Consider the following 25,293-nt stretch of genomic DNA (forward strand, 5'->3'; position numbering starts at 1 on the left):
TGAAAGATTTTTTTCAATGTGTTGCTTAGACTTGATGAATTGTTTCCATTTTTTCCCCCTTTATTGCAAGGGATGACTCTAGATAGGGAGCAAAGACACAACGGGAAATGTAAAGTGATGTGAAAACAAACCATATGAATAAAAACTGATTTGAAAAAGAAAAAAAGAGTACTAGATTTTGGATCCCAACTTTGCCTCTTACCACCTATGTGACCTTGGACAAGTTAGTTACTTAACCTCTTTGTGTATCAGCCTCTCCTCCTGCCTCTCCTTCCAGACCCCATATCTAAAGGGGATAAGATAAAAGAATAGGACCTACCAAGCATCAAGGGACAGGAAAGTACTGAATTACAGAAAGAATCCCTGAAACTGTGAGTCATGGCAAGAGGTCCCATGGAAGACTAATAAACTTTCCTGGGACCCCAAGTTCTTTCTCTTTAGGAATTACGGCAGGTCTCAACCCCAAGATGGTGCTATAAACTTCAAACAATTGTATATATTCCCTGAAGGAGGTTTGGTTTTCGTTAGGGCTGGGTTACTTGACTACTAAGCAAGGCCAAGGTTTTTTCCTATTAGATGAAAAGGGAGAGACTATATTTAAGAGTGTCAGTATAGCAGATTGTATCTCTAAACATGATTCGTCTTAATTATCATAGGGATGAAGTGCTTGACTCCTGAGCAACAACATTTCTTTCCCAATGTAGGAAGACTCAACTTAGGGTCATGCTCAAGCAACCCTTTGAATGAAGGCTACATGATTTATCCTCTTGACAATAAGCTCATATAATTAAAATGATGATTTCATATTAGAATAACACTTCTTGTTTGATTGTGTGGGAGGGGGCTAATGGAAGAGAAAATGAAAGCAAAGAACATGCTGGTCAGAGAAAGGACCAAGAGACCAAAGTCTATAGAGTATAGGCTTTCTTCAGTCTCAGAATGCTAGAACCAGAGAGAACTTCAAAGAAAATAGACTACTAGAACAAAAAGGGACCTGAAAGAGAAAGCAAGTACTGTTACTCCATCTTTCCCCCTTGTTTTAAAAAAGAAGAAACTAAGACTCTGATCAGGAAAATACTTGGCCAAGGTCACTCTGGTCAAAGCTAGAACTCAGGTCTCCTGGTTTCCAATTCATGTTTCATGTTCTTTTTCTCCACTGGACCAGGTCACTAGTAGTCTGGACCAAGTGATGCTACTCTGTACATGGGAGAGGGGAGCTCAGAAAGATTTCATTTCTTTCAAGGAATAATAGAAAAGGGAAAGGAGATGGAGACTTTTTTTCATTGAAATACATGGCAAGAGTCCTTTGGGGAATAGCTCTCTGTTGGGAGCAGTCTTTATAGAAATGCTGATCTTCAGATTCAAGTACAAATGCAAAGATGTTCTAGGAGTGTGATCTGTGCAAAGCTGAGAGCCTTTCTGCAGTCTACACCCAGGCTGGAAGAGTCAGGGCAGGGCACCTTGGAGCCCCTGCCTGACTCAAAGTTCCCCACACAGCCTGCCTCTAATTCACTTTGCCAGACACCTTTCCCACCAGGAGCAGGCTGACAAGACGAAATAGACGGCTGCCCATGCCCCTTGGCCTTGACCTTCCCTGATGGATCAAATGACAGATCAGCACAAAAGGGAGGCTAGGGAAGGGAGGGCATATGGAGGGGAGACAGGCACCCACACAAATGAATAGATGCAAGAGCAGACACAGGCAGACTGACAGAGAGTTAGACACAGACCAGAGGACAACAGAAACAGACTGATGGGAAGAACAAGCCAAAAAAAGTCACTCTAAAAGACAAAACACTAGGATATAGATAGCCATAGAAGTACAGAAAAGTGGAGAGAGAGAAACAGAAATATAGATACAGAAAAGGAGACAATGAGGAGTTGTTAAATATTAAGCTTAATTTGGAGGGGAAAGAAATTATTTTTAACAGGATGTTCCAAAAGGTTTAATGCAGCTTTAAAGCTATGCAAACTTTTCAGTTTACAACTGCACTAAGACTTTTGGGACATGCTATTATTGTGTATTGCTTTACTTCTTTGTGTGTATTATAATCTTTCCAGTTAAAAATGTGAGCTCCCTGAGGGGAGAGTTTGTCTTACTTTAGTGTCTGGGTCCTTAGTACCCAGAACACAGACCATAGCAATAATTGCCTATTGAATTAAATTTAAATGAACTGTTACTTTGGAAACCTTGGAAACACCAGCAGCCAGCTTCCTGTGCATTCTAAGAAACTATTCCCAGAACTAGGACAGCATCAAGCAAAGAAAAGAGATTCCACATTACAGTTGGAACCCAGATAGTAAATCCCTGAGGCCCATTTTAAAAGGGGTTGATTGGGGAACTACTCATCAGAAATTTGGGAGCCAGCATAATAAAACAGTAGAAACAGTTCTGGACTAAGAGCCTAGAAGTTTCTGTTTTCAAATCTCAGTTCTAACTGTGATCCTAGGTATTTGGATCTTCTCTGAGTGGGAATAATAACTCTGGTAGCCCTTACTTACTCCACACAGGATTATTATGAAGAAAGTGGTTTGTAGAGTTCTTAACCAAACAAGGGACAGAAGTGGTCAAACATAAAATAGAAATTAATTTTATTTAGATGTCATAGAAATTTTGTGCAAACAAAATTAATGCATGCAAGAATAGAAAAGAAGCTGCTAACCTGGAAAGATCTCTGCATAAAAAAAATGCTGATAAGAGTCTAAAATCAAGATATATAGGGAGTTAACACAAAGATAAAAAACTAAGGGCCAATTCTCAGTATGTAAGCAATTAAAGGATATGAACAAAGAATTTTCAAAAAGAATCGTGAACCATTATAATCACTTGAAATATTGTTCCAAGTTACTAAAAATTTAAGAAATGGAAATCAAAACAACTCTACTTTTATCTCACATCCAACAAATTGGCAAAGATGATAAAAGATGGAAATAGTCAAAGTTGGAAGGACTATGGAAATACAAGCATATCAATATGCAATTGTTGGAATTGAAAATGGGTCCACCCATTCTGGAAAACAATTTAGAATTATACTTTTTAGAGTGACGAAAATGCCCATATGTTTTGATCCAGGGATTCTACTTGGCTTAAATACCAAAGGGGTCAAAGAGAGAAATAAATGTTCAAAAGAAATGATTAAGTAACAGAGAACTTAGGAGCAATGTAAATACCCTTCAACTGGGGAGTAACTAAACTAATTTTGGTAATATAATAGAATATAATTGTGCAAAAAGAAATAACAAATATTAAGAACTCAGAGAATCATGAAAAAACTTACATACTCTGATGCAAAGTAAGGCAAGTAGACACAGGGAAACAATATTTTAAAATGACCACATTTGTAAATGAAAACAATAACACTTTCTAAGCACTGCCTGAGAATGAAAAAGTAAAAACTACATGTGTCAGAGCTGAGATTTGAAAATTCATGTCTACAGACTCAGATCTCCCTTATAGGAATAAGAATTATCAAAAGGCTTTAGGTTCTCTACTTGGGGAAGTCAGGTGGCACAGTGAATTAAGCACTGACCTTGGAGCCAGGGGAACCTGAGTTCCAATCTGCCTTCAAAGATTGAATACTTGTATAACCCTGGGCAAGTCACCTAACGCCAATAACCCACTAAACAAAAAGAAAAAAAAGTTAAAGTTCATGGTTAGAACTAAAATGAATTTAGAGAGTACCTGAATTTGAAACCTGGATCTCCTACTTGTTAAGTAATCTTAGACTAATTCTTTCCCTGTTCTGGACCCCAGGTTTCTCCATCAATAAAAAAGAAGAGATTGGATAAGATGATTCCCCTCATTTTCTCTTTCAGGGTCCTGTATCAAATCCATTTTAAATAAACGCATCAGTCTATACAGAAGGCTACATATCTCATAGCTTCTGTGGGTAATAACTTCGGTCAATTTCAACTGGTCACCATCACAGATGGATTTTTTCTTTGAAATGGGGAGTCAACAGTATACCACACACACACACCCCCAAACAAAAGGGAGAGTATAAGCAATCTAAATAATTGGCTATATATGTTCATTTTGCTGATCTCCAGCTTCCCCATAGGTAAAATATAAATAGACCATAGAATTTGGACCTAAAAAGACTTTGCAAAACAAAACATATGAGCTAAGAATGACTTTAAAATAAAGGATCATGAGTTTTGAGCTGAAAAGAACCTTGTAGAAGATTTTCTTTTTTTACCTTTTGTTAATTTATTTTTTTATTTACAAACTAATAAAATATTCTTGTTTTAAGAGTAAACATAATACTCCCTCCCCCATAAAATATTAAACCTCATGAGAAATAAAGTAAAAGAAAGAGAAAAAGGTGTGTTTCAGTCTGTGTTCTGATACCATCAACTCTGTCTCAGGTGGATCAAAGTCTTTATCATAATTCCATCATAGAAGTTACTTCCATATTTTTCCACAGTGGCTGTTGCTGATTGTAACTCCCTCTATCCATTCCTACCCACAACCTTCTATTATATTCTCTCTCCTTTCACTCTTTCCCTCTTCAAAAATGTACTGTGGGGCAGCCGAGTGGCAAAGCAGTCAGAGCACCAGCCCTGGGGCCAGGAGACCCCAAGTCCACATCCCACCCCAGAGATCCAGCAACCACCCAGCCCCATGGTCCCAATCCCAGCACCATGCAAAAAGTTAAAAAGAAAATGTGTCATATCTGACTACCATCTTTATCACCTACATCCCCCATTCCCCATCCCCCTTCTCTCCTTTTTCCTCTAGATGTCTATACCCTATTGAGTGTGTATGCTGTTCCCTCTCTGAGCCATTTCTGATGAGGATGAAGGTTCCCTCATTCCCCCTTGCCTTCTTCCCCTTCCATATCATTGAAAAAACTACATGAAATATCTTTTATATGAAATATCTTAGCCTATTCTACCTCTCCTTTCTCTTACTCCCAGTATGTTTCCCTTTCACTCATTGAATTCATTTTTACAATATATCTTCAAATTCAACTCTCTCTCTCTCCTGTGCTTCATCTATAAAAGCTCCTTCTACCTGTTCTATTAAATGAGAAGGTTCATATGAGTATTATCAGTATCATCTTTACATGCAGGAATACACAAAGTTTATCATCATTAAGTCCCTCATAATTTACCTTTCTTCATTCTCTATGATTCACCTCAGTCCTGTATTTTAAGATCAAACTTTCTGTTCAGCTCTGGTCATTTCAACAGGAACATTTGAAATTCAACTGTTTCATTGAAAGTCTATCTTTTCCCCTGGAAGAGGATATTCAGTTTTGCTGGGTAGTTGATTCATGGTGGCATTCCAAGCTCTTTTGCCTTCCAGAATAATATATTCCAAGCCCTACAAACCCTTAATGTAGTTGCTACTAAGTCCTGTGTGATCCTGAGTGCAGCTCCATATTTGAATTGTGTCCTTCTGGCTGCTTGTAATATTTTCTCTTTGACTTAGGAGCTCTGGAACTTAGCTATAATATTCCTGGGGATTTTTTTTAATCTCTTTCTGGGGGGATATTGGTGGATTCTCCCAATTTCTATTTTACCCTCTGCTACTAGGATATCAGGGCAATTTTCCTGTAGGAATTCTTTAAAAATGAAGTCAAGACTTTTTTCCTGATCATGACTTTAAGGTATCCCAATAATTTCTAAATTATCTTTCCTGAATCTGTTTTCCAGATCAGTTGTTTTCTTTTCAATGAGATGTTTCACATTTTCTTCTAATTTTTCATTCTTTCGGTGTTGAACTATTGTGTCTTGATTTCTCACAAAGTCATCAGCTTCCTTTAGCTGCATTCTACATCTGAAGGAATTGTTTTCCTCAGAGAGCTTTCTTATCTCCTTTTCCATCTGACCAATTCTGCTTTTTAAATCATTCTTCTCCTCAATAACTTTTTGAACTGTTTTATCCATTTGACCTATGCTGGTTTTTAACATGTTATTTTCTTCAGCATTTTTTGGATCTCCTTGACTAAGTTGCTAACTTTGTTTTCATGTTTTTCCTGCATCTTTCTCATTTCTTTTCCCAGTCTTTCTTCTATATCCCTTACTTGATTTTCAGAATCTTTTATGAGCTCTGTCATCACCTGAGCCCTACTTCTATATTTCTTGGAGTCTTCAGATGCAGAAGCTTGGGCTTTCTCATCTTCACATTGAGTATTTTGGTCCTCCATGGGACCAAAGTAATTGTCTATGGTCAGGTTCCCTTTTTTTTCTGTTTATTCATTTCCCCAGCCTGTGCCTGGTTTGGGGGTGCTTCCTGAGCTTTTGAGTATTATTGGGACACTCCCACAAGGACCTCAGTGTGTGAGACTCTGACTGCTCTCCTGGTCTATGAATGACCACAAGCTCACCCCTCTGCCAAGGGATTGTGGGAGGAGGGGTCCCTGCTCTATGGAAGGCTTAGACTGGAACCAGGGTTTGAATGTGATCAGAGCCACAGAGTTCTATTCTAGGGACAAAGGATAGACTTCAGCAATCTCCCTCCACTCCCTTACTTCCATGAACTGAGCATTCAGGGTGCAGCTGCCTGGAAGCTCCTGCTGGGTGACTCCATGGACCTACTTCCATTTCCTGGATCTGGGCTGCCGTGTGCTGAATACCATGACCCCACTGAGGGCCTGGGCTTTGCTCACTCTAGCAGAGGTCTCCCTGCTGATCTTCCAAGTTGTTTTTGGTGCTCCCTGGGATGAAGGTAGGAAACTGCTTCTGCTGTCAGGAGCTGCTGCTCCCAGGTGCCCTGGGACTGCTCCTAAGAAGCTGAACTTCTTTCGGTCTGGCTCAGCCACCCCTCCAATCCCGTGGAAAAGAGTGTTTCCACTATTTTCCCAGTTACCTTGTGCTGGAGAATTGCCTCACTGGACCTTTCTGTGGGTTCTGTCTCTTGAAAATTTAGTTAGTCATAATTTTAAGGTTTTTGAAATATTTTGGAGAGAGCACCTAAGAGAGGCTCTTTTCCTGCAGCCATCTTCATCAAAGATCTTCTTAATCAATCAGCAAGTATTTATTAAGCACCTGCTTAAATACCTGTGACCAGAAATTTTGCTAGGCTGTGGAATTGAAAAGGTGAAAGTGGCATTGTCTTTTTTTCCCAAAGGTGCTTATATTCTATCAGGGGACTAGTAATTCCAACCTTTTCATTTTCAGATTCCCAGATAAGCAGCACAGCAAATGAAAGCATTGGACATCTCACCCAGATTCCCTGGACTTTCTCTTACCAGTCTTGTTCCTGTTTTTTTGAACCCCCCAAAAAAATCATGCTTCTTCTCCCTCCTAGGCTCAACCTAAAATTTTGCAGTGCCCAGGGCCTCCTCACTCTAGAACAGCCCACCACCCTTTTACCTTACTTGCAGCCTATAATATCATACTGTAATATCCTTGGGCAAGATCTACTCCTCTTCTTCCACTGGTGCATTCTTTCCTGAGCTTTCATTTTGTAGAAGAACCTGAACCAGTCTCTAACTAATTTTCTAGACTTTAAAATTCTATATTGATCTCTCCTTTTCCATCTCTCTTTTATATATTGTCTTTCCCTATAGAATGCAAGCTCCTCAAAGGTAAGGTCTATCTTTTTGTTTGCACTTAGCCCAGTACCCATCAAATACTAAGTGTTTCATAAATTTCTTTCCTTATTTCTTTCCCTAAGGTCAAGAGATTCCTTCAACAGTCAGACCATCTCCAATAGGTCTGTTTCCTATCCTTCAGGCCATAGTGAGGAACAATTCTGATTAAGGCATGTGAGAAGAGTACCTTGCACACCATAGCCTTCACTATAATAATAATAATAGCCTCCAACCATTTGATTGATTGGTCTGGTCCTCTTTTATTCCAAGGGATTAGTAATATTTCCCTGACTCCATATCCACCAATAAGTCAAACAGAGAATTTTAAAGCTGGGAGCATTTTAATACTATATAGACCAACCCTTTCCCTTCTTTTGCAAGTAAGGAAGCTGAGGCTGAGAGAGGGTATTTATTTGATGAAATTTACACATCTAATGAATTCATGGGAATCTAAATATAGAGTCAGAGGGTCCTTAAAGATCCTCTAGTACAACCTTGACCCCCAACCTCCACACCTCAAATTGCCAGATGCAGGTTTTTGAAACCCACACCTCCTGATTCTAGATTCAGTTATCTTTTCCATTATATTACTGTGGGATGTTTAAGGGTTGATATATGGTTTTTCAGACTTTGCTTCCTGGGGAGCCCATCACATGCTAGAGACCTCAAGAAGACTGGTACTTGCCGGTTAATTTCTCTTTAAGCTTTTGTTGGCAAAGTGGAATTTAAAAATCCCAAGCTCATTTGAATAACAGAACCCTGGGAAAAACACCCTCTAACCATGGAAAATGAATATTCAACATTCCCACCTTAGCTGCGTCTTGGTAGCCTGTTTCTCCACTGCATATTAAATGGTGCCATCACATGAAACGGGTGAGTGGTAGCTCTGCACAAGAGAATGCTGCCATTACTGAGCTGCCAAGGCTCTAAATAGAGAAGAGAAATCAGACCCAAAGAGATGATCCCAGCAAGGAAGATTTTAGCCAGCAAGAAGGGAAGGGAAAGGACAACTTAGAGAGCTCAACCCATGTTATCACATTCTCCTCAGAGTAGGCCCCAAAGACCACAATACCACACAAGCAGCTTCTCTTCATAGGACACAGCAGCCTAAACCAACAACATCCTTGAGGTTGAATAATTAGAACCCTGGACTTGGGACCCAGGACACCTACAATAAATGGTATGATGGTGGATGGGGAAGAACCCAGCATTTGGAGTCAGTGATTTCTAATTGTAGCTCTACCCCTACTACTGTATTATTTGAGGCAAATCATCAATCTGGGTCTCAGTTTCATCAGATTAATTTAGGGTTTTTTTGTTTTTTATCATAGATCCCTGGGACAATGTGATGAAACCTATGGATTCCTTCTCAAGATAATATTTGCAAATGCATAAAATATCTAAGATTACAAAGGAAACAAATTATATTGAAATAGTTATCAAAATATTTTCAAAGCAAGTTCACAGACTCCAGATTAAGAAACTTGGACAAAATGACCTCTAAAGCACCTTGCAGATCTAAATCTGTGAAGTCTTGGGTTGGATGACAAGTTACTTCCCTTCTTTGAATCTCAATTGCCTCTTCTGTAATATGGAGTTGATCGAATTAATATTTACATAGCACTAAGATTTTCAAAGAGTTTTTTAAAATATCACCTAAGGTCCTTAAAATAATCTTGTGAAGAAGGGGTTATTATCCTCCTTTTATTGATAGAGAAACTGAGGTTGAAAGAGGTCAAGTGACGTGCTTCAGGTTACACAACTAGTAAGTGTTTGGAGCAGGAGAGAACTCAGATCTTCCTGGCTCTGACTCCATCACTCTCTTCACAATTCCACCTGATTGTCTCTGCCACAGTTGTGGAGATCAAATGAGCACATGATAAGCACTTATAAGGCACAGTCTAAGGTAGCAACAGCAGAGAGAGTTCTAAAATTAGAGGCAAGAAGATGCAAGTTCAAATCTTGTCTCAGATGCTTACTAGTTGCATTGATACTGGTAAGTCATTTAACTTCTGTCTGCTTCAGTCTATCTATAAATGGAAGATTAACAACACCTATTTTCCTAGGGTTGTTACTGGGATACAATGGAATCAAATTTCTAAAGGCTGTTATAAATATTAAAGAGATATATAAATTCTAAATTATTAACAGGATAATGAGGTGGTGCAGTGGAGCCTAAAGTCAGGAAGACCTGAGTTCAGATGTGACCTCAGATACATACTGTGTGACCCAGGACCAGTCACTTAACCCTTTTTGCCTATTTTTTCTTCATCAGTGAAATAATCTGAAGAAGAAAATGACAAATCCCTCCAGTGTCTCTGCCAAGGAAACCGCAAAATGGGGCACAAAGATTCAAAGATGACTGAAACTACTGAACAATAACAAGCTGCTGTTGCTAACATTAAGGAATTATTATTGGGGGCGGGGTAGCTAAGTGGTGCAGTCAGAAGGACCTGAGTTCAAATCTGACCTCAGACAATAATTGCCTGGCTGTCAGGCAGGCTCTTAACCCCATAACCTTAAATAATTTTTTTTTAAAATACACAATTGAAAGGAATTGCTATTTGTAGTTCTACAGGAATCTAAGCAAGTCATTAATAAACTGTTTCACAGTTTATAAAGCAAACATTTTAGGTAGAGAGTATAGGTCTTAGTGTACCCATCTGAAAGGTAAAGAAACTTAGGCTCATAAAGGGGAGTGACTTGCCTATGGTCACACAACTATTTAGATCCAGAGCTGTGATCAGAACACAGGGACTGGCAGAGGGAAGTTGTTGTCATTGTCCTCATCATCTTCATTTCTGCTACAATATCTTTCAGGTGGCAAACCTGCAATGGAACTTGCTAAAAGCAAATGTCAGGTTGAAAAGAAACCTTGGAGAGTTCCTATGTCCAACCCCTATGATTTATTATATTTAAGAAAATTGAGGTCCATAAAAGGAAAGTGACTTAATGAATGAAATAATATCACAGCCGAAAACCATAGCTGGGAACCACAATATGAGTTTCCTCCTAACTCCCACCTCAGTCCTCTCTCTCAAATTACAATCTCTTCATTTGTCAAATGAGCAAAGGAATGAGGGAATCTCCAAAAGATGCTGCTCCAACTCCCTTATTTCACAGATGAACTAACCAAACTGAAGTGCAGAGAGGGAATGTGGTTTGTCAAGAAGGAGCATGGGCTATAAGTTTCCAGCTCTACCACTGATTCTGAGAGACTCTCTCCTCCTTTGTTCAACATTTTTTATTTGTTTGTTGAAGGGAAGTGTTCCCAAATCACCTTATTGACTCAATTGAGCATGCAATCCAGAAAAACTCCCAGATCATTTTCAGAGAGACTGTTACTTACCCTTAAATGCGTCATGTATCTTGTATCTGTGAATTTCATTTGTTTGAAGCCCAGTCTTTTCATTTATCCTTATTAAGGATCATCCTCTTGAATTCTGGGTCTTTTGGAATGTTGGCTCTACCATTTAATGCATTAGCCATTTTTCTCCAGATTCATATCATCAGAACATTTCACACAGGTATGCTATCTACTGTATTATACGTTTTGATCCAAGTGCCTGAGAAGAAGGTTAAATGGAAGACCGGCAGTTGAGCTCAGACCACTAGGATATCCCCCCCTGGAAACCTCATTCCAAGGTGACATTGAAGCCTTAATGAGTATTTGTTGAACTTGGACATTCAAACAGTTCCAACTCTGCCCAACAGTATAGTTATCTAGCCCACAGCACTCTACCTTGTCCACAAGAATAGTACATGAGATTATCAAATTCATTTCTTTAAAAATATTGTCAGTAATGTGACATCCACGCTGAATGTCTGTCATATGACAGTACATTCTATCCTCATGAACAAATATACCTATGCCCTTCAGAAGAGAGTCCCTCCACTGACTTACAGTCTTTGATTTTTTTCTATTTCCTCTGTCCATTTGGTGTAACAGAGAAAATCGCCATGGTAGAGTCAAAATAACAATGAATTTGGTTGAATCCAAGAAATTCCACTCTAAGTCTCACCTCTTTTCCATGCTCTTACTTTACTGCTCTGTGCCTCAGTTTCCAGGTCTGTGAAAAGGAGATAATTACCCTTGTACCACCTCCCTCACAAGGTTGTCGGATTTAAGAGTTGGGAGGGACTTAGAAGCTATATAATCCCACTCATTTCCTTTTATAAATGAGAAAACTGAAATCCACAGCCTTTTAAAAGATTTACCAAAGGTCTCTTCATTCATTAAGTCACTTTCCTTTTATGGACCTCAACTTTACCCAAGTTCTCTAGTATCACAAAATGGATTGGAACTCAGGTCCTTCAATTTTTTCTACTGCAGCATGTTTTCCTCTTTTTTGAGGGAAGTGCTTTGTTGATGCTGAAGTATAATCAAAATCAGAGCTGGCTGTTGTTATTGGGAGCAGCCTCCAGGCTCATCAGACCCTTGCATGCATCCCTGCCACCCAAGCCTGACCCTTTCACAAGGTCTCTTCCTGCTGCTCCAGTGGTCACAAGATCCCAAATGTGAGCCTCTTTGGCAGACTTTCGGAAATATATGTCAGAAATCATTTATTTTGAAGTCTATCCCACAGCCCTCCTGGGGTCACATCACCCACAGATACAAGACAGCTTTGCCCACACTGGTCAACTTTTAAAAAATGAAATTAGACAAGTTTTGGAGGCCAAACCTTCTGTTGTTAACTCCTCTGATCAGGACTGAATCCTTTAGAATTCTAACTAAAGGAAGTGCCCTCTGAACCATCCCTCCCCCCCGACACACATACACATTCACATACATACACAACCAGCCCATCTCCTCTAAACTGTCAACCTCAATTATAATCTCTCTTGGGACCTGGCTTGGACCTTTGCTGGAGGAATAAAAAGTGCTTCTCTCTCTCTTGCTTTGTGGATGAAACTGTGATACTTTTGACTTTCTACTTTTAACAAAACTTTTGGAGTCAAAAGATGGGGGGGGGGGGAAGAACATCAGTTAAAAAGTAACTCAATTGGGGAAGCTAGTTGGTGCAGTGGATAAAGCACCGGCCCTGGAGTCAGGAGTACCTGAGTTCAAATCCGGTCTCAGACACTTAACAATTACCTAGCTGTGTGGCCTTGGGCAAGCCACTTTACCCCACTGCCTTGCAAAAAACAAAAACAAAAAAAGTAACTCAATTGTGGGTATTGGTTTCAAATGGATGCAGTCTTGCCACAAGCTATCCAGAGGCAGGTAGATGCTCCAGGGATTAGTGGACAAGGATAGCAGGAGCTGAACTGGAGACTAGGCAGGGGAGCAAGATGGGGAGGGAACTCATGGTAATGGGTATAGTGAAAAGAGCATTGGATTTTGAGTTAAAAGATCTCACTTGAGACTCTAGCTCTGCCACTGACTCCTTGCTATTCCCTTTTTCTCTCTGCCCCACTTCAAAGGTTCATTGGGTAAATCTCTTCCTCCCTCTGGGGCTCAATTATTTCATCTACAAAAGGAGAGAAGTAGACTCGAAGATTTCTTTAAGGTCCCAACCAGCTCTATGAGCTTCTAATGATTCCTCCTCCCATTTGTACCTTGCTTTCTAGATAACAAAATCCACTTTTCAAGGCTATTGTCTTATTTGAGCCCAACACCATCCCTACCTTCCTCCATCCAGGAAGGAGGGCAACTACAACTACAGCTGAGACCCACAGAAATGAAGAACAACAGTAACATCATGATGATGGCGGTCATAATGATGGTGACGATAACAAACGATTATTTTCTCATCTAAAATAATTGGGACAATTCAATGTTACATCTCCCTGAGTTCAAATCTGGCCTCAGGCACTTACTAGCTTTGTGACCCAGGCAAGTCACTTAACCCAGTTTGCCTCAGTTCCTCATCTGTAAAAGGAACTGGGAAAGGAAATGGCAAACCACCCCAAATGGTCACAAAACATTGGACCTGACTGAAACCGGACTGAGCTCAGACACCTGGGATGTTCCCCCTGGAAACCCGTCTAAAAAGTATCTAAAAAGATAATGATGATGATGACAAAAACATATTTCTAAAACATCCAGGTCTTCAAACTGCATTGCTTCTAACATCATCATCATCATCAACAACAACAGCATCATCATTATTATTTTCAATATCATTTAACAGATGAAGATACAATTAGGGCTCAGACAACTGAAGGGATTTGAACCCAAAATCTCCAATGTCCCTTTGGATCCTGAACTTCCATGATTCTCTTATGATACTCTGTTTCCTAGTTGCTCCCTCTACTTCTAGACATCTCCTCTAAACTGACAAAAGAATGGTTTGAGAACTCATTGGCCTGGAACTAGTGGGACAGTGAGGCAGGTGGTACAGGTGGATAGAGCACTGGCCCCAGTGTCGGAGGACACTTCCTGAGTTCAAATCCAGTCTCAAGACACTTGATGCTTACTAGCTGTGTGACCTTGGAAAGTTGCTTAACCCATTGTGCAGTGGCGGGGTGGGGGGGGAGGGGTGCGGTGGCCTGAGGTTGGAAAGACTGGGTTCTTTGAAAGAACAGATCCCACAAAGGCTCCCTGGTGACCAGGGCAGCTCTGCAAATAACCCTCTAATAGAGAAGGAAGCAGGAGTCAAGTCCGACAGTCATCCTTAGTTTCCCTTGAAGACATTCTAGCACTACCTCTTCTTTAGAGGCAAATAAAACTACTCTTCTAGTATATGTAGACATAGCTGGTTGTGGACAAGGGAATTCCATTCAGAATCTCTCAAGAATGATCTTTTACTCTTTTCTGTAGTTATATCAGTGTAAGAGGATTTCAAATCATTATATAACTGACCTGTAATCTCTGACATAGAAGTGCCCAGAACATTCCAAGGATATGGAGGAGGCAATTGGCACTGATCTTAGAGCCACATCTCCTCCAGGTTTCTCCAAACCCAAACCTTCGACAAATCAACAAAGCTACCCAGACCATATAGAACCCCAGGAAAATACTTGTAACATACAAAATATGCCCACAGAAACAAAAAAGAAACCCAGGGAATCATTCTAACCAATTATGACAAAGTACCACTTGTCTCCTTCCTATCTTCTTTCTCTAAGCATTAGGAAGTACCAGTCTTCATCTAGATGAGAGCAAAACATCAGCAATGAAGACTCTTGCTTCTTCTGGCTTTATATGCAAAGGATGTAAGCAGCCCCGGGTTGGAAAAGATAATGTTTTTTCATCCTTCATTCTTGAGGAAGACCACAACATCAGGGAGATGATGCCATGACAAAATTGAATTTGAATGAGGGGTGGTGCTGTGCTAAGTCACCAGTCTCACTTTCTCCTGGCTCCAGTGACCAGATATGAATCAGGATGACCTTTGGATGCAAAGCAAGCAGGGTTAAGTGACTTGCCCCAAGTCACACAGCTAGTAAATGTCTGAAGCCGGATTTGAACTCCCATCCTCCTGACTCCAAGGTCAGTGCTCTATCCACTGCACCATCTAGATGCACTATTAGGAAAGATATCCATGCAGTGCTTGCCTTGAGGCTATGGGCTACAACCTGTTGCCTTCCAGCCCTTGTGTCTCTACTGCCCCACTTCCACAAGTTGCAGTCATAATTATCTGACACCAGATTATCTTTAGGGTCCCTTTCAAAGTCTTATGACCCTATGATGCTATAAACTTATAAATGAATCAAGAACTTACAAAGGTTTCAGCATGCTGGTGGATTTGCTCAGAAGGGTGTTCATCAGCTCCTGAAAATTGCGGGGAATTGCTGTATTGTTGGGCAAAGAAATGTTTGCCCGGTGAACCAGCAATGTGATATCTGCTGTGTGAACAGGCACTGTAACATCTGCCAAGACAATGGGGACTGTCATATCTGCCATGTGGACAGGGACAGTGAGATCTGCTGTGTGGACAGAGCATGAGAAATTGGATGTGTGCATCGATACTGGGAGATTCAATGTTTGTATGGACTCTGTAATGTCAGCAAAGTACTCAGGGCCCACATAATTGACCATGTGCACAAGTGCAGTGATGTCTACCATGTGGTCAGGCACCGTGATGTCCTCCATGTAAATGGGCACAGTGACATCTGTCCCAAGGATGGGTGCCATGATGTCGGCAATATGGACAGGAACTCTTAGATGTGTTGTATTGATAGGGCCTAGAGTATGGTTCGGCATCGTGAAATCTGTAGAGCAGATGGTTACTGAGTTCTGGGCTTCTATGTAGGTAGAGCTCCTGAGTTTGGTTGCAATAGGAATGAACCCTGTGTTTGCCTTGATGCTTAGTGTTCTGGGTTTGGCCACAATGCTACTTGTCATGGGAGTAGACACTGTGACATTGGCTTTGTAACTGGATACTTTGGAGTCTGCCTAGGAATAGTGCCTAAAAGCTGCTTTACTATGTGAGTAGGCATTGTGAAGGTTAACATTTGGACAGACACTGTGACATCAACCAAGTGGACAGATCATGTAATATCAGCCATGTGGACAGACATATGACATCAGAAAAGTGGACAGATCCTGTGACATCAGCCATGTGGACAGACTCTGTGGCATCAGTCAAGTAGACAGATATAGCATATGGCCTGGGGACAGGCTTGAGGACAGCTGATTCTGGATAGGCATTGAGATGTCCACTCACAGACAGTGACTCCTTTTCTTTGTGGTTTTCCATGGATAGTGAAAGAAAACTCTAGTCTTCTAGACTAGAATCAATGGAGCCCAAGGCTAGATCCCATCACAGATAGATTACTAATGTGAGTGGATTGGGATGGTCTCAGTCCTGATACAGGCAAGACAAATGAGAACCCTATACAAAGGATTTTTGCTGTCCTAGATTATATATAGACATACCAACCCTGTGGTGTCCAAAAGCCACAGAATGAAATCACTTAGCAATATCAACTCATACACATAATAAAATGGAAACTTAAGACCCCTATGAGTGAGGAGGAACAAGGTGTGATTCTGTGACCATATCTGCTGCATATATAAGATACCTCAAGAGTTCCATAAGTTCATTCCAGATAGTGTCACAGTACTCACCCACATAGTAGATATCCCAATGCTCATCCTCATAAAACAGCTGATCTTCAAAGATCGCCAGTATCAGTTTCTGATGTTGCCTTATACGTCTATTTTCTATCCCTCCTTTTGGAAAAGGCAAAATCTGAGCAGCTGGTTGAATTACTACCATACCTGTGCCCTGGTTTCATGTTTCCACAATTCCTTGAATTATTTGCTGTATTTTCACAGAGGTGTGACCACCCCACCCCCCTTCTCTAGTAGCATCTACAGTACCTTCTATTAACAGATTGAATCTGGAGGCTTGGAAAATCTAATTGAACAGTCAAAAGGCAATTTATTCTTTTCATGCTCTTTCTAAGTTAAGACCTTGACACTTGTAGGTTTGAAGATGACTCTCTGTGGATGGTCACTGTAAGATCCGATAAACTGATGGATTTCGCATTATCTGTTTTGTGGTTAGGAGGCTTGATATCTGCTATGTGGACAGGCACAGTGACATTCACAGTGTGGATGGGCATGATCACGTCTGTCTGTGGATGGATCCCAAGATCACTACACCTGGGTGGTGGATTCCAGGGAGAAATGGACAATATTCTTTTGAATGGCACTGTGACGTTAACTGTGTGGAGAGGTACAGTGGAGTCTTCTTCTTGGTGGGTTCTCTGTCTTCCACAAAGTTGACCTGACCTCTTCACTTTGTCTATGAATATATCCTGACATATGGACAGATGCTGTGAGACCCGCTGTATGGTTGGCACCAGGGGTGTCTCCCGGTTGTATAATGTCAGTGTGGTCTTCCTGTGGACAGGTACCACAAAATCTACTGTGGTGATGGGTACTGTGACATCTGTTTTAAGAAAGGGCACTGTGATATCTGCAGTATGGGCAGGCACTCTAACATTGGTTGTGTAAACAGGCATTGTGAGAGTTGTGAGAGAGGTACTATGACTTCTGCCTATGGAAGGCCACTGGAATAGCTAGAGAATGAATGGATGGGTACCGAGAAATCTGCCATGTGGATGGGCATTGCAACATCTGCACCATGGATGGGTTCTGTAGTATCTGACTTGTGAATGGGCACTAGATGTCTACCTATGGGATGGCACTCCTGATCTTGCCTAGGAGCAGGCATTGTGATGTCTGTCAGTTAAACTGGGGCACTATGACATCTATCTATAGGTGGACATTATAACAGCCAGAAAAAAATGACCAGCCTCAGCACATCAGCATCAGGAAACATTCTGATACTCTCACTAAATGGGTCTATATTCAAATGTTATTGTTGCCAGGAAGAGATTGGAAGAAACAGATCCTGGGTACCTGCTAGAGATACTGTCATGCCTATCCATTGAATTCCCTCTTTGGCAATGACTTGGATTTCTGTATCATTGTAGGGATATGATCACCCCTGATTTCCAACAGATTTCACATCTCATAGGAGATAGGACCCTTTTTTCTATGGCTCCTGGTGATGCTAATTCAGATATAGTCTCATGGTTGTCCCCAATCTCCTGTGGCAAGGCTTTAATAATTCTCAAACCCCAATAGGTGGCATCAGATGCAGGGGCTGGAGATACCTGTCTTCTATAGGCATCCTGAGTTCTAGGACAATCACAGTGGCAGATTGAAGATAGATAAATAGAAGAATTACCTTAGTCATAGAAGCTACCAAACCACATGATAGACTGCAGAACATCAGTCATAGTTAATGAAACTAAAAGAAGGGGAAGAAGAATGAGTGACTAAGCCCTCTTGTAGCAGCAGTAGATGACTGAGCCAGAGTTGCTTTGACAGTGCAGCTCCTTGGAATCTCATCCTGTTTGTAAAGGCTGATCTCTCCACCTCCTACCCACCCCCATGTGCTAGATACCCCCTGGAAACATCTCTGCCCAAGCTTCAGTTCCAGGTTTTGATCACCCTTTATTATTTCACTTCAATCTAATGGTCTATACCAAAATAATAATGATAATGACAATTATAACTGACATAGTACTTTAAAATTTGCAAAACATTTTATAAATATCTCATGTTATCATAACTCTGGGGAAAAGGTGCTTATTTTTATCCCCATTTTATTATTTCAATTGTATTTTTATCAGTACATTTTCTCTTCTCTCCTTCCCACTCGAGTACAAAAGAAAATAAAAACTCTATTGCAACATGTATAGTCAAGCAAAACAAATTTCTGTATTCATCATATCCAAAAAGCATTCTGAATCTTCTCTATCAGGAGACAAGTAGCATATTTCATCATTAGTCCTCTGGAATTTTGGCTGTTCATTATCCTGATCAGAGGTTCTAATTCTCTCAAAATTGTTTGTCTCTACCATTTTGTTGCATTATATAAATTGTTCTCCCCATTCCATTCACTTCATTCTGCATCAGTTCATACAAGTCCTTTCAGTTTTCCCTGAAACTATACTCATCATTTCTCAAAAGACTAGAGTATTTATTTGACTTGTATCAATGATCCTCTTCAAGAACAAAGTGTAAAGAACAACTACAATCTATTTATTTCATGACATTTATAACTTTTTTAGCTATTTCCTAATTTCTGAACATTCCCCTTGGAATCCTATTCTTTGCCTCAAAAAAAATTATAAATATTTTTGTATCTTCTTAGAATTTGTTTTGCTTAAGACTAGTCCTTCCCTTAATCTACTCCCCCTGTAATTCCCTCTCCCTCCTTTATTTTTCCCTGTTGAATGAAAAGTATATGTGTGGGGCAGATAGGTGGCTCAGTGGATAAAGCACCGGCCCTGGAGTCAGGAGTACCTGGGTTCAAATCCAGCCTCAGACACTTAATAATTACCTAGCTGTGTGGCCTTGGGCAAGCTACTTAACCCCATTTGCCTTGCAAAAACCTAAAAAAAAAAAAGCGTGTGTGTGTGTGTGTGTGTGTGTGTGTGTGTGTGTGTGTGTGTGTGTTCCTTTCTCCTTTGTCCAGTTTAGATAAGAGTGAGGAGCAAGTTTCACCTACTTCTTCCCCACATCTTCCTTGTTTATATAGCTGAAGATTTGCACATCTTGATTATATGGGATAATTTCCTCTAACTCTATCTTCTCCATATTCCTCTTCCCCTCCCTTTCAAGTCTTCTTATTATCCTTTAGGATTGAATAAGTCATGGTTCTCACTTCTCATCAATACCTTCTGCCCCCTCCTAAAATCTCCATTTTAAGAAAGGGACCGGTACAGTCTTCTTCCTGTTTTTCCACCACCAGCACTCCTTTTTTTACTTCTTTGAAGTTCTCCACACCATGTACCAAGAATCTTCTTTCCCCAATCCTTTTCCATCCCCCCCTGCCCCGCCATAGCCACCATTGTTCAACTTTCTTTTGTATAATGTCTTGCCAAATTGGATTATAAGTTCCTTGAGGACAGAGATTGTCTTTCTTTTTATTGTATTGGCTCCCCAGTGGTTAGTATAGTGCCTGGTCCATAGTAGGTGCTTAATAATTATTGATTGTCAATGTTTGACACAGTAGAAAGTGTTTAAGAAATGTTTTTCAAGTGATTGTACAGAAATATTCCCTTTTCCACAAGGAGAATTAGTTGTGCTCTGGTTTCAGAGTTTTTTAAAAGAATTCAGTATTATATCATTTTGGGCTAGATACTTCTCTGAGTCTTAGCTTCAGCTGCAAAGACAAGAGGATCAGGAGTTCACTATTTGGCTCTGACCAAGATCTCCAGACTTACATTCCATGATGTCCCTTCCTGCACTCTTATGCTTCAGTTGATCTGAATGTCAGTTATTCCTCAAACTTAGCAATCTTTCTTTTTCCTTTATGCCATTATTTCTATATCTATGGTGCTCATCTCTATGTTTTAGGATTCTTAGCTTCCTCCAAACTCAGTTCATGTGCCATAGGAAACCTTCCTTCATTCTGCTAGTCCAAGGGTTCTATATAATACCTAAGATTTATTTAAGAAATTTTCCTCATAATTCCACTGTGGAGACATAATAAGCCAGAAAGTAAGAGAGAAAACACTGACTCTTCTTAGGATTCATAAGAATCCTAATTTATGGATCCTATTCCTGAGAGAAGTTCCTCCTGGATGATAGTTGGCATGTATATATTATTTGCATTGATAACATGACTTTATTAAGGAAATATTATTGTATATGGCAGGGAGCGAGGATTGTGTATCCTCAGTGTCTGATATGGTATCTGGTAGGTCCTTAAAAATGTTTGTTGGTTGATTGATTCTAGTTCCAGATCTGCCATCTCTTTCTTTATGGTTTCTTGATTCTTGATTCTCGTGATTTTCTTCTCTGAGCCTCTGTTTTCTTATGGTTAATAATACTTTCACTATCTTTCTCCAAGGGTGGAACAAGGTCAAAATCCAACAAGATGGTAGAGATGTGAACATCCTTTGTACCCTTAGGTCAATAGTGTCATTTTCAGTACAATAATTTGACTGCATCAAGGTCACCCCACTTTCATGTTTCACTGACTACTTCCCCAGAAACCCTTGTTCCCTCTCTTTCTCTATCTTTCTACTGTCCATCACTGGCAACCCTACTATCTTATTTCTCTAATCCTGCTCCATGACTGTCAAGCATTAATGGAGTATATCCCATCTCTACTAAACATTCTTCAGTGGTTCTCTATTACCTACTGAATAAGGTTCAACCTATTTGCTTGACATTCAAAACCTTCTATAATCTAGTCCACCCTATATCTCCAGTCAAAAATATCTCCAGTCCTATCATTACTCTCTACACATGTGGTCAAAATAGTCTGTTCTCTCCCCACCTCCAGATATGTCAGATATACAGGACTTCTCTCTCTTGTGACCTTTGCTCACACACTGTTTCTTCTGCCTGATACTTCCTCTTCCACCTCTCTACCTGTAGAACTACTACCCATCCTTTGACTCCTAACTCAAATGCTGCAATCTCTAAGAATCCTTATTGGATATTAAACTGGTCATTGAGACTTGTGCTGTATTACTTTTTATTTTGTATCTTTCCTGTACACTTACTGTGTCCAATTGTGCTTTATCACACTGTTTAAGCTTCATCACCCAAGAAGGTAGAAAGTATGAGCTGTCTAAACTATGAGCTGAGTTGGACTTCTGTTTTGATGAGCCTGGGATTTTGAAAGGAGGCTCACAGCATTTAGAGCTGGAACGGACTTAGAGATCATTTAGTCCAAAACCTTCACAATCTCATGTGTGGAGAACCACATCTGGTAGTGACCACAAAAGCAGCAAAGAATGATGCAGTAACACAGAATCAAGAGGGAATACTTCAAGGCAGAGATATCATGCTTAGTGGAGAATGTAGATCACCTAGCCCAGTGAGGTGCAATCCTAGGGAAGGCAATGAAAAGACATGACCAAGAGACATGAGTGGTGAAATATAGGTTGATCCATTTGTATTCTAGCCCAATACATTTTCTATATTAACCCTTTAATGCATATACTTTAGTTATATATGTTCTCTAAATTTATGCTTTTCTATGTATATTTCCTATATTTTACAAAGTATTTCAACATATAGATGTTTTAAAAAATTGTCTGTTGAAACAAAGTAGATTCCCATCAATTTGGAAATGACTTAATAACTCAGTAGTATGTGATTGTAATGGAACACTGCTGTGATATAAAAAGTGATAAATAGGATGAAGATAGAGAGGCATGAGAAGACTTACATGAACTGATGCAATGTAAAGTAAACAATGCAAAGAAAACAATATTCACAACCATATCAATGTAGGAAAGAATGACCAAGAAACAATTAAAAAAGAATATTGTACAGTTACAAAGTATAAGCTTAGCTCCAAAAAAGAAATATAACACTCCCCCAAGACATTCTTTGCAAAGGTAAGAGATCAGTGGTTTAGATTGAATCTTTTCAGATTTAGGCATGTATGTTGATTGGTTTTGCTCATTGTTTTTCTCTTTTTTTTTCATGTTTTCTTTAAAAGAAATTATTTGATATATGGGATGCCTTTTTGAGAGGGGGAAGGGAAACATAGAAATTTAGGCAATGTGAAAACAAAAGACACCAACAAAAATGCAAATAAATGCTTGCTGATTGAAGATTGATGCACCCATTCTTTTTGCTGATGATGTGTGTAAATTAAAAACAGTGGGACAAAGGTTTAGGGGAAATGTTTTATTGTTTCTTTTCTTATTACACCATTTCATTAAATGCTTGTGTGTTGAACTAATTATGTCCACTGGTTAACTAGCAAAACTAAATATAATGCTGGGAGGTCATAAGCAGCTACAGATCTACAGTGAGCCTTGAACCTTAGACATCCTTGTATAGGAACCCATGGAGAGTTCTCATGGGTTGGGAAGACAGGTGCCACCCTTGAAGATAGAATGGTCCCCTCCCCAATAACCTCATTCAATGAATTCTCACATAGTATGAACATAAGGTCCTTAACTATCTGGTCTCTCTTCTCTGGATGATCTCTGTTTTATCACTGATTTAAAATGTTCTGCCCAAAACTGAACATAATGCACCAGATATAGTCCAACCAGGAATAACTGTGTCTGGGTCTCCATTTTCTCCTATATAAAAATAAAGGGATTAAATTAGTTGATCTTTAAATCCTTCCCAGTTCTGACATTTTATGTTCTAAGGTTGCTCCCAGCTCTGACATTCTCTGTTCTTAGGTCCTTCATAGGATGGCTTCAATAACTCTAATTTCCAATGCTTGTCTGATGTATTCTTCTCTCCCCTGCTGGCCTCTCATACCCTTCCCCCTTCACATTTAATTCTGAGAGTAGACCCCAGGCCAGCAGGCGGGCCCCATGGCCACACAGAGGGATCCCTTGAGTTATTCCCTCCAGCTCCAAGAGCTGATCACCAATCACTTATTCATGGATGGCTCCCCCTGCGTCAGCCAGTCTGATGAATAGGCTCACCTCCTCACTGGCCTTATTAACACAATAGAGGGCTTGGCTGCTCCAGTGACCTGCCACAGAAGGCTGAGGGCAAGGCCAGCCTGGCCTTCCCTAGTGAAGAGGGGTCCAAACCTTCGAAACACATCTGAGCCACACACCAGACAAGAAGTCTTGAAAGAACTCAGACGTCTGACCTAGAGAACAGAAAGGTCACTCTAGGTGGAGATGAGAAGGGAGGTACACGGGGCATAATAAATTTAACTCGCTTTGTAGCCCACATTAGATGTGACAGGGTCCTCATAGAAGCTCACTTTATAGCTAAAAGGTGCGAACCAGCCCAGAAAGTACGCTTGCCCTGCCTCATATTATCACCATTACTCTTTCTTTCTCAGGATGGATAGTTTTATGTATCTGTTTATACTTTGAGTTACTGACCAAGTCGAAGGCCTCCTTGCTCCTGGCAGAAAAAGTCTGGCTCACATGTCCTGTCACAGTCAGAGAGGGAAGCCAGGGCTGCTTTCTGGGGATAGCAAAGAATCTGGGAAGGAAAAAAAGGCGGAATGAAGGCAAGAGAGAACCAAGGCTGATTTCTTGTCGACCCCCCTTCCCCAGCTCTTTCACCATTCAGTCTCAAATTGATCCTTCTTGGGATCTAGATTTGGGATTAAAGCACCCGGGTTTGAGTCCCATATTTTATCAACAATGAGTAATACAAGCTTACAGAATCAAACCAATGAAAATGGACATTTACCCCAAACTGAGAGACAACTCCCCCACCCAACTCCTCAAAATAAGTGCTTGCCCAATCAGGAAGATTCAAGTTCAAATCTTGCCATTTTATATTGCTAAATTCATCTCTCTCAATCTCAGTTTCCTCATTTGTAAAATGGGAATATGTATTTTCTTCACAGGGCTGGTGTGAGGATTCTTGAGATAGTACATGCAAAGTGCTTTGAAGACACTAAGGTTCTATCCTCATCTCACATTATTTTGTGACTCTCAATAAGTTTTCAAGTTTGTTTGCCCTTCTGATTATCTATGAACATAATAGATAATCATGATGAGTATGGCCATTTCTGTGGCATCTTAGAGAAATGGAAATCATGTTCTGTACCAACAGTTCCATGCAGTAGGGAGTGTAAATATTATCATGCCCATTTTACGCATTAGGCATCTGAGATCCACAGAAGGAAAGCCTTAGGTCACAAGGTCACAGAGGTAGTAAGGAGTGAGTTAGAATCCAAATCCAGGCCTTCTTCTACCAGCCCCCCAAGTCACACTGACTCTCTCCTTGGGAAAGTCTTGCTCCTCATAGTAAAGTAAATCAGTAAGTCGACCTGAGGCTATATATTCATACACGCATGAAGTGTATGGATAAAGTATAGGTGATAGGGTGGCTAGGTGGCGCAGTGGATAAAGCACCGGCCCTGTAGTCAGGAGTCCCTGGGTTCAAATCCAGTCTCAGACACTTAATAATTACCTAGCTGTGTGGCCTTGGGCAAGCCACTTAACCCCATTTGCCTTGCAAAAACCTAAAAAATAAAAATAAAAAAATAAAGTATAGGTGATGGACAGAGAGGAATGGGGTCCAGGATAAGCCCAGCTGGGGGAGTTAGGAGGCCTAGGATGAAGGTCAGGCTCCACTGTATACCCATAACCTTGTGTAAGTCAGAAGACCAGAATTGGAAAGATGCCCAAAGGGCACCAAATCCACCAAAAATAATATCTTAACAGTTATCTCGTATTTATTGTAGTCTTAAGTATGGTGCTAAGATTTTTGCAATTGTTATCTCATCTGATCCACACCACAACTCTGTATGGTAGGATATTATTATTCCCATTTTACAGATGGGCTACTTGGGAAAACAGGAGCTAAGTGACTTGC

At 40.3% G+C, this 25,293-nt stretch overlaps 1 protein-coding gene across 4 annotated transcripts in view; it reads right to left on the reverse strand.

Annotated features, from left to right (window-relative positions):
- Positions 1-15,874, reverse strand: part of LOC141490805 (uncharacterized) — a 28,279-nt gene extending 12,405 nt beyond the window's left edge. Inside the window, exons 1-3 of one of the 4 annotated variants that reach the window (XM_074191102.1) lie at positions 15,212-15,874; positions 8,354-8,430; positions 3,531-3,620 (exon numbers count right to left, since the gene is read on the reverse strand). In XM_074191102.1, the coding sequence (XP_074047203.1) occupies positions 8,355-8,430; positions 15,212-15,834 (699 nt within the window). In that variant the 5' untranslated portion in view covers positions 15,835-15,874 and the 3' untranslated portion in view covers positions 3,531-3,620; position 8,354. Of the gene's footprint in view, positions 1-3,530; positions 3,621-8,353; positions 8,471-15,211 lie in introns of all 4 variants that reach the window. The other 3 variants (XM_074191092.1, XM_074191117.1, XM_074191108.1) reach the window with 3 other exon arrangements.
- Positions 15,875-25,293: the final 9,419 nt, after the last annotated feature.

The sequence above is a fragment of the Macrotis lagotis genome, chromosome 1 (genome assembly GCF_037893015.1).
Source record: "Macrotis lagotis isolate mMagLag1 chromosome 1, bilby.v1.9.chrom.fasta, whole genome shotgun sequence".
NCBI lineage: Eukaryota > Metazoa > Chordata > Mammalia > Peramelemorphia > Peramelidae > Macrotis > Macrotis lagotis.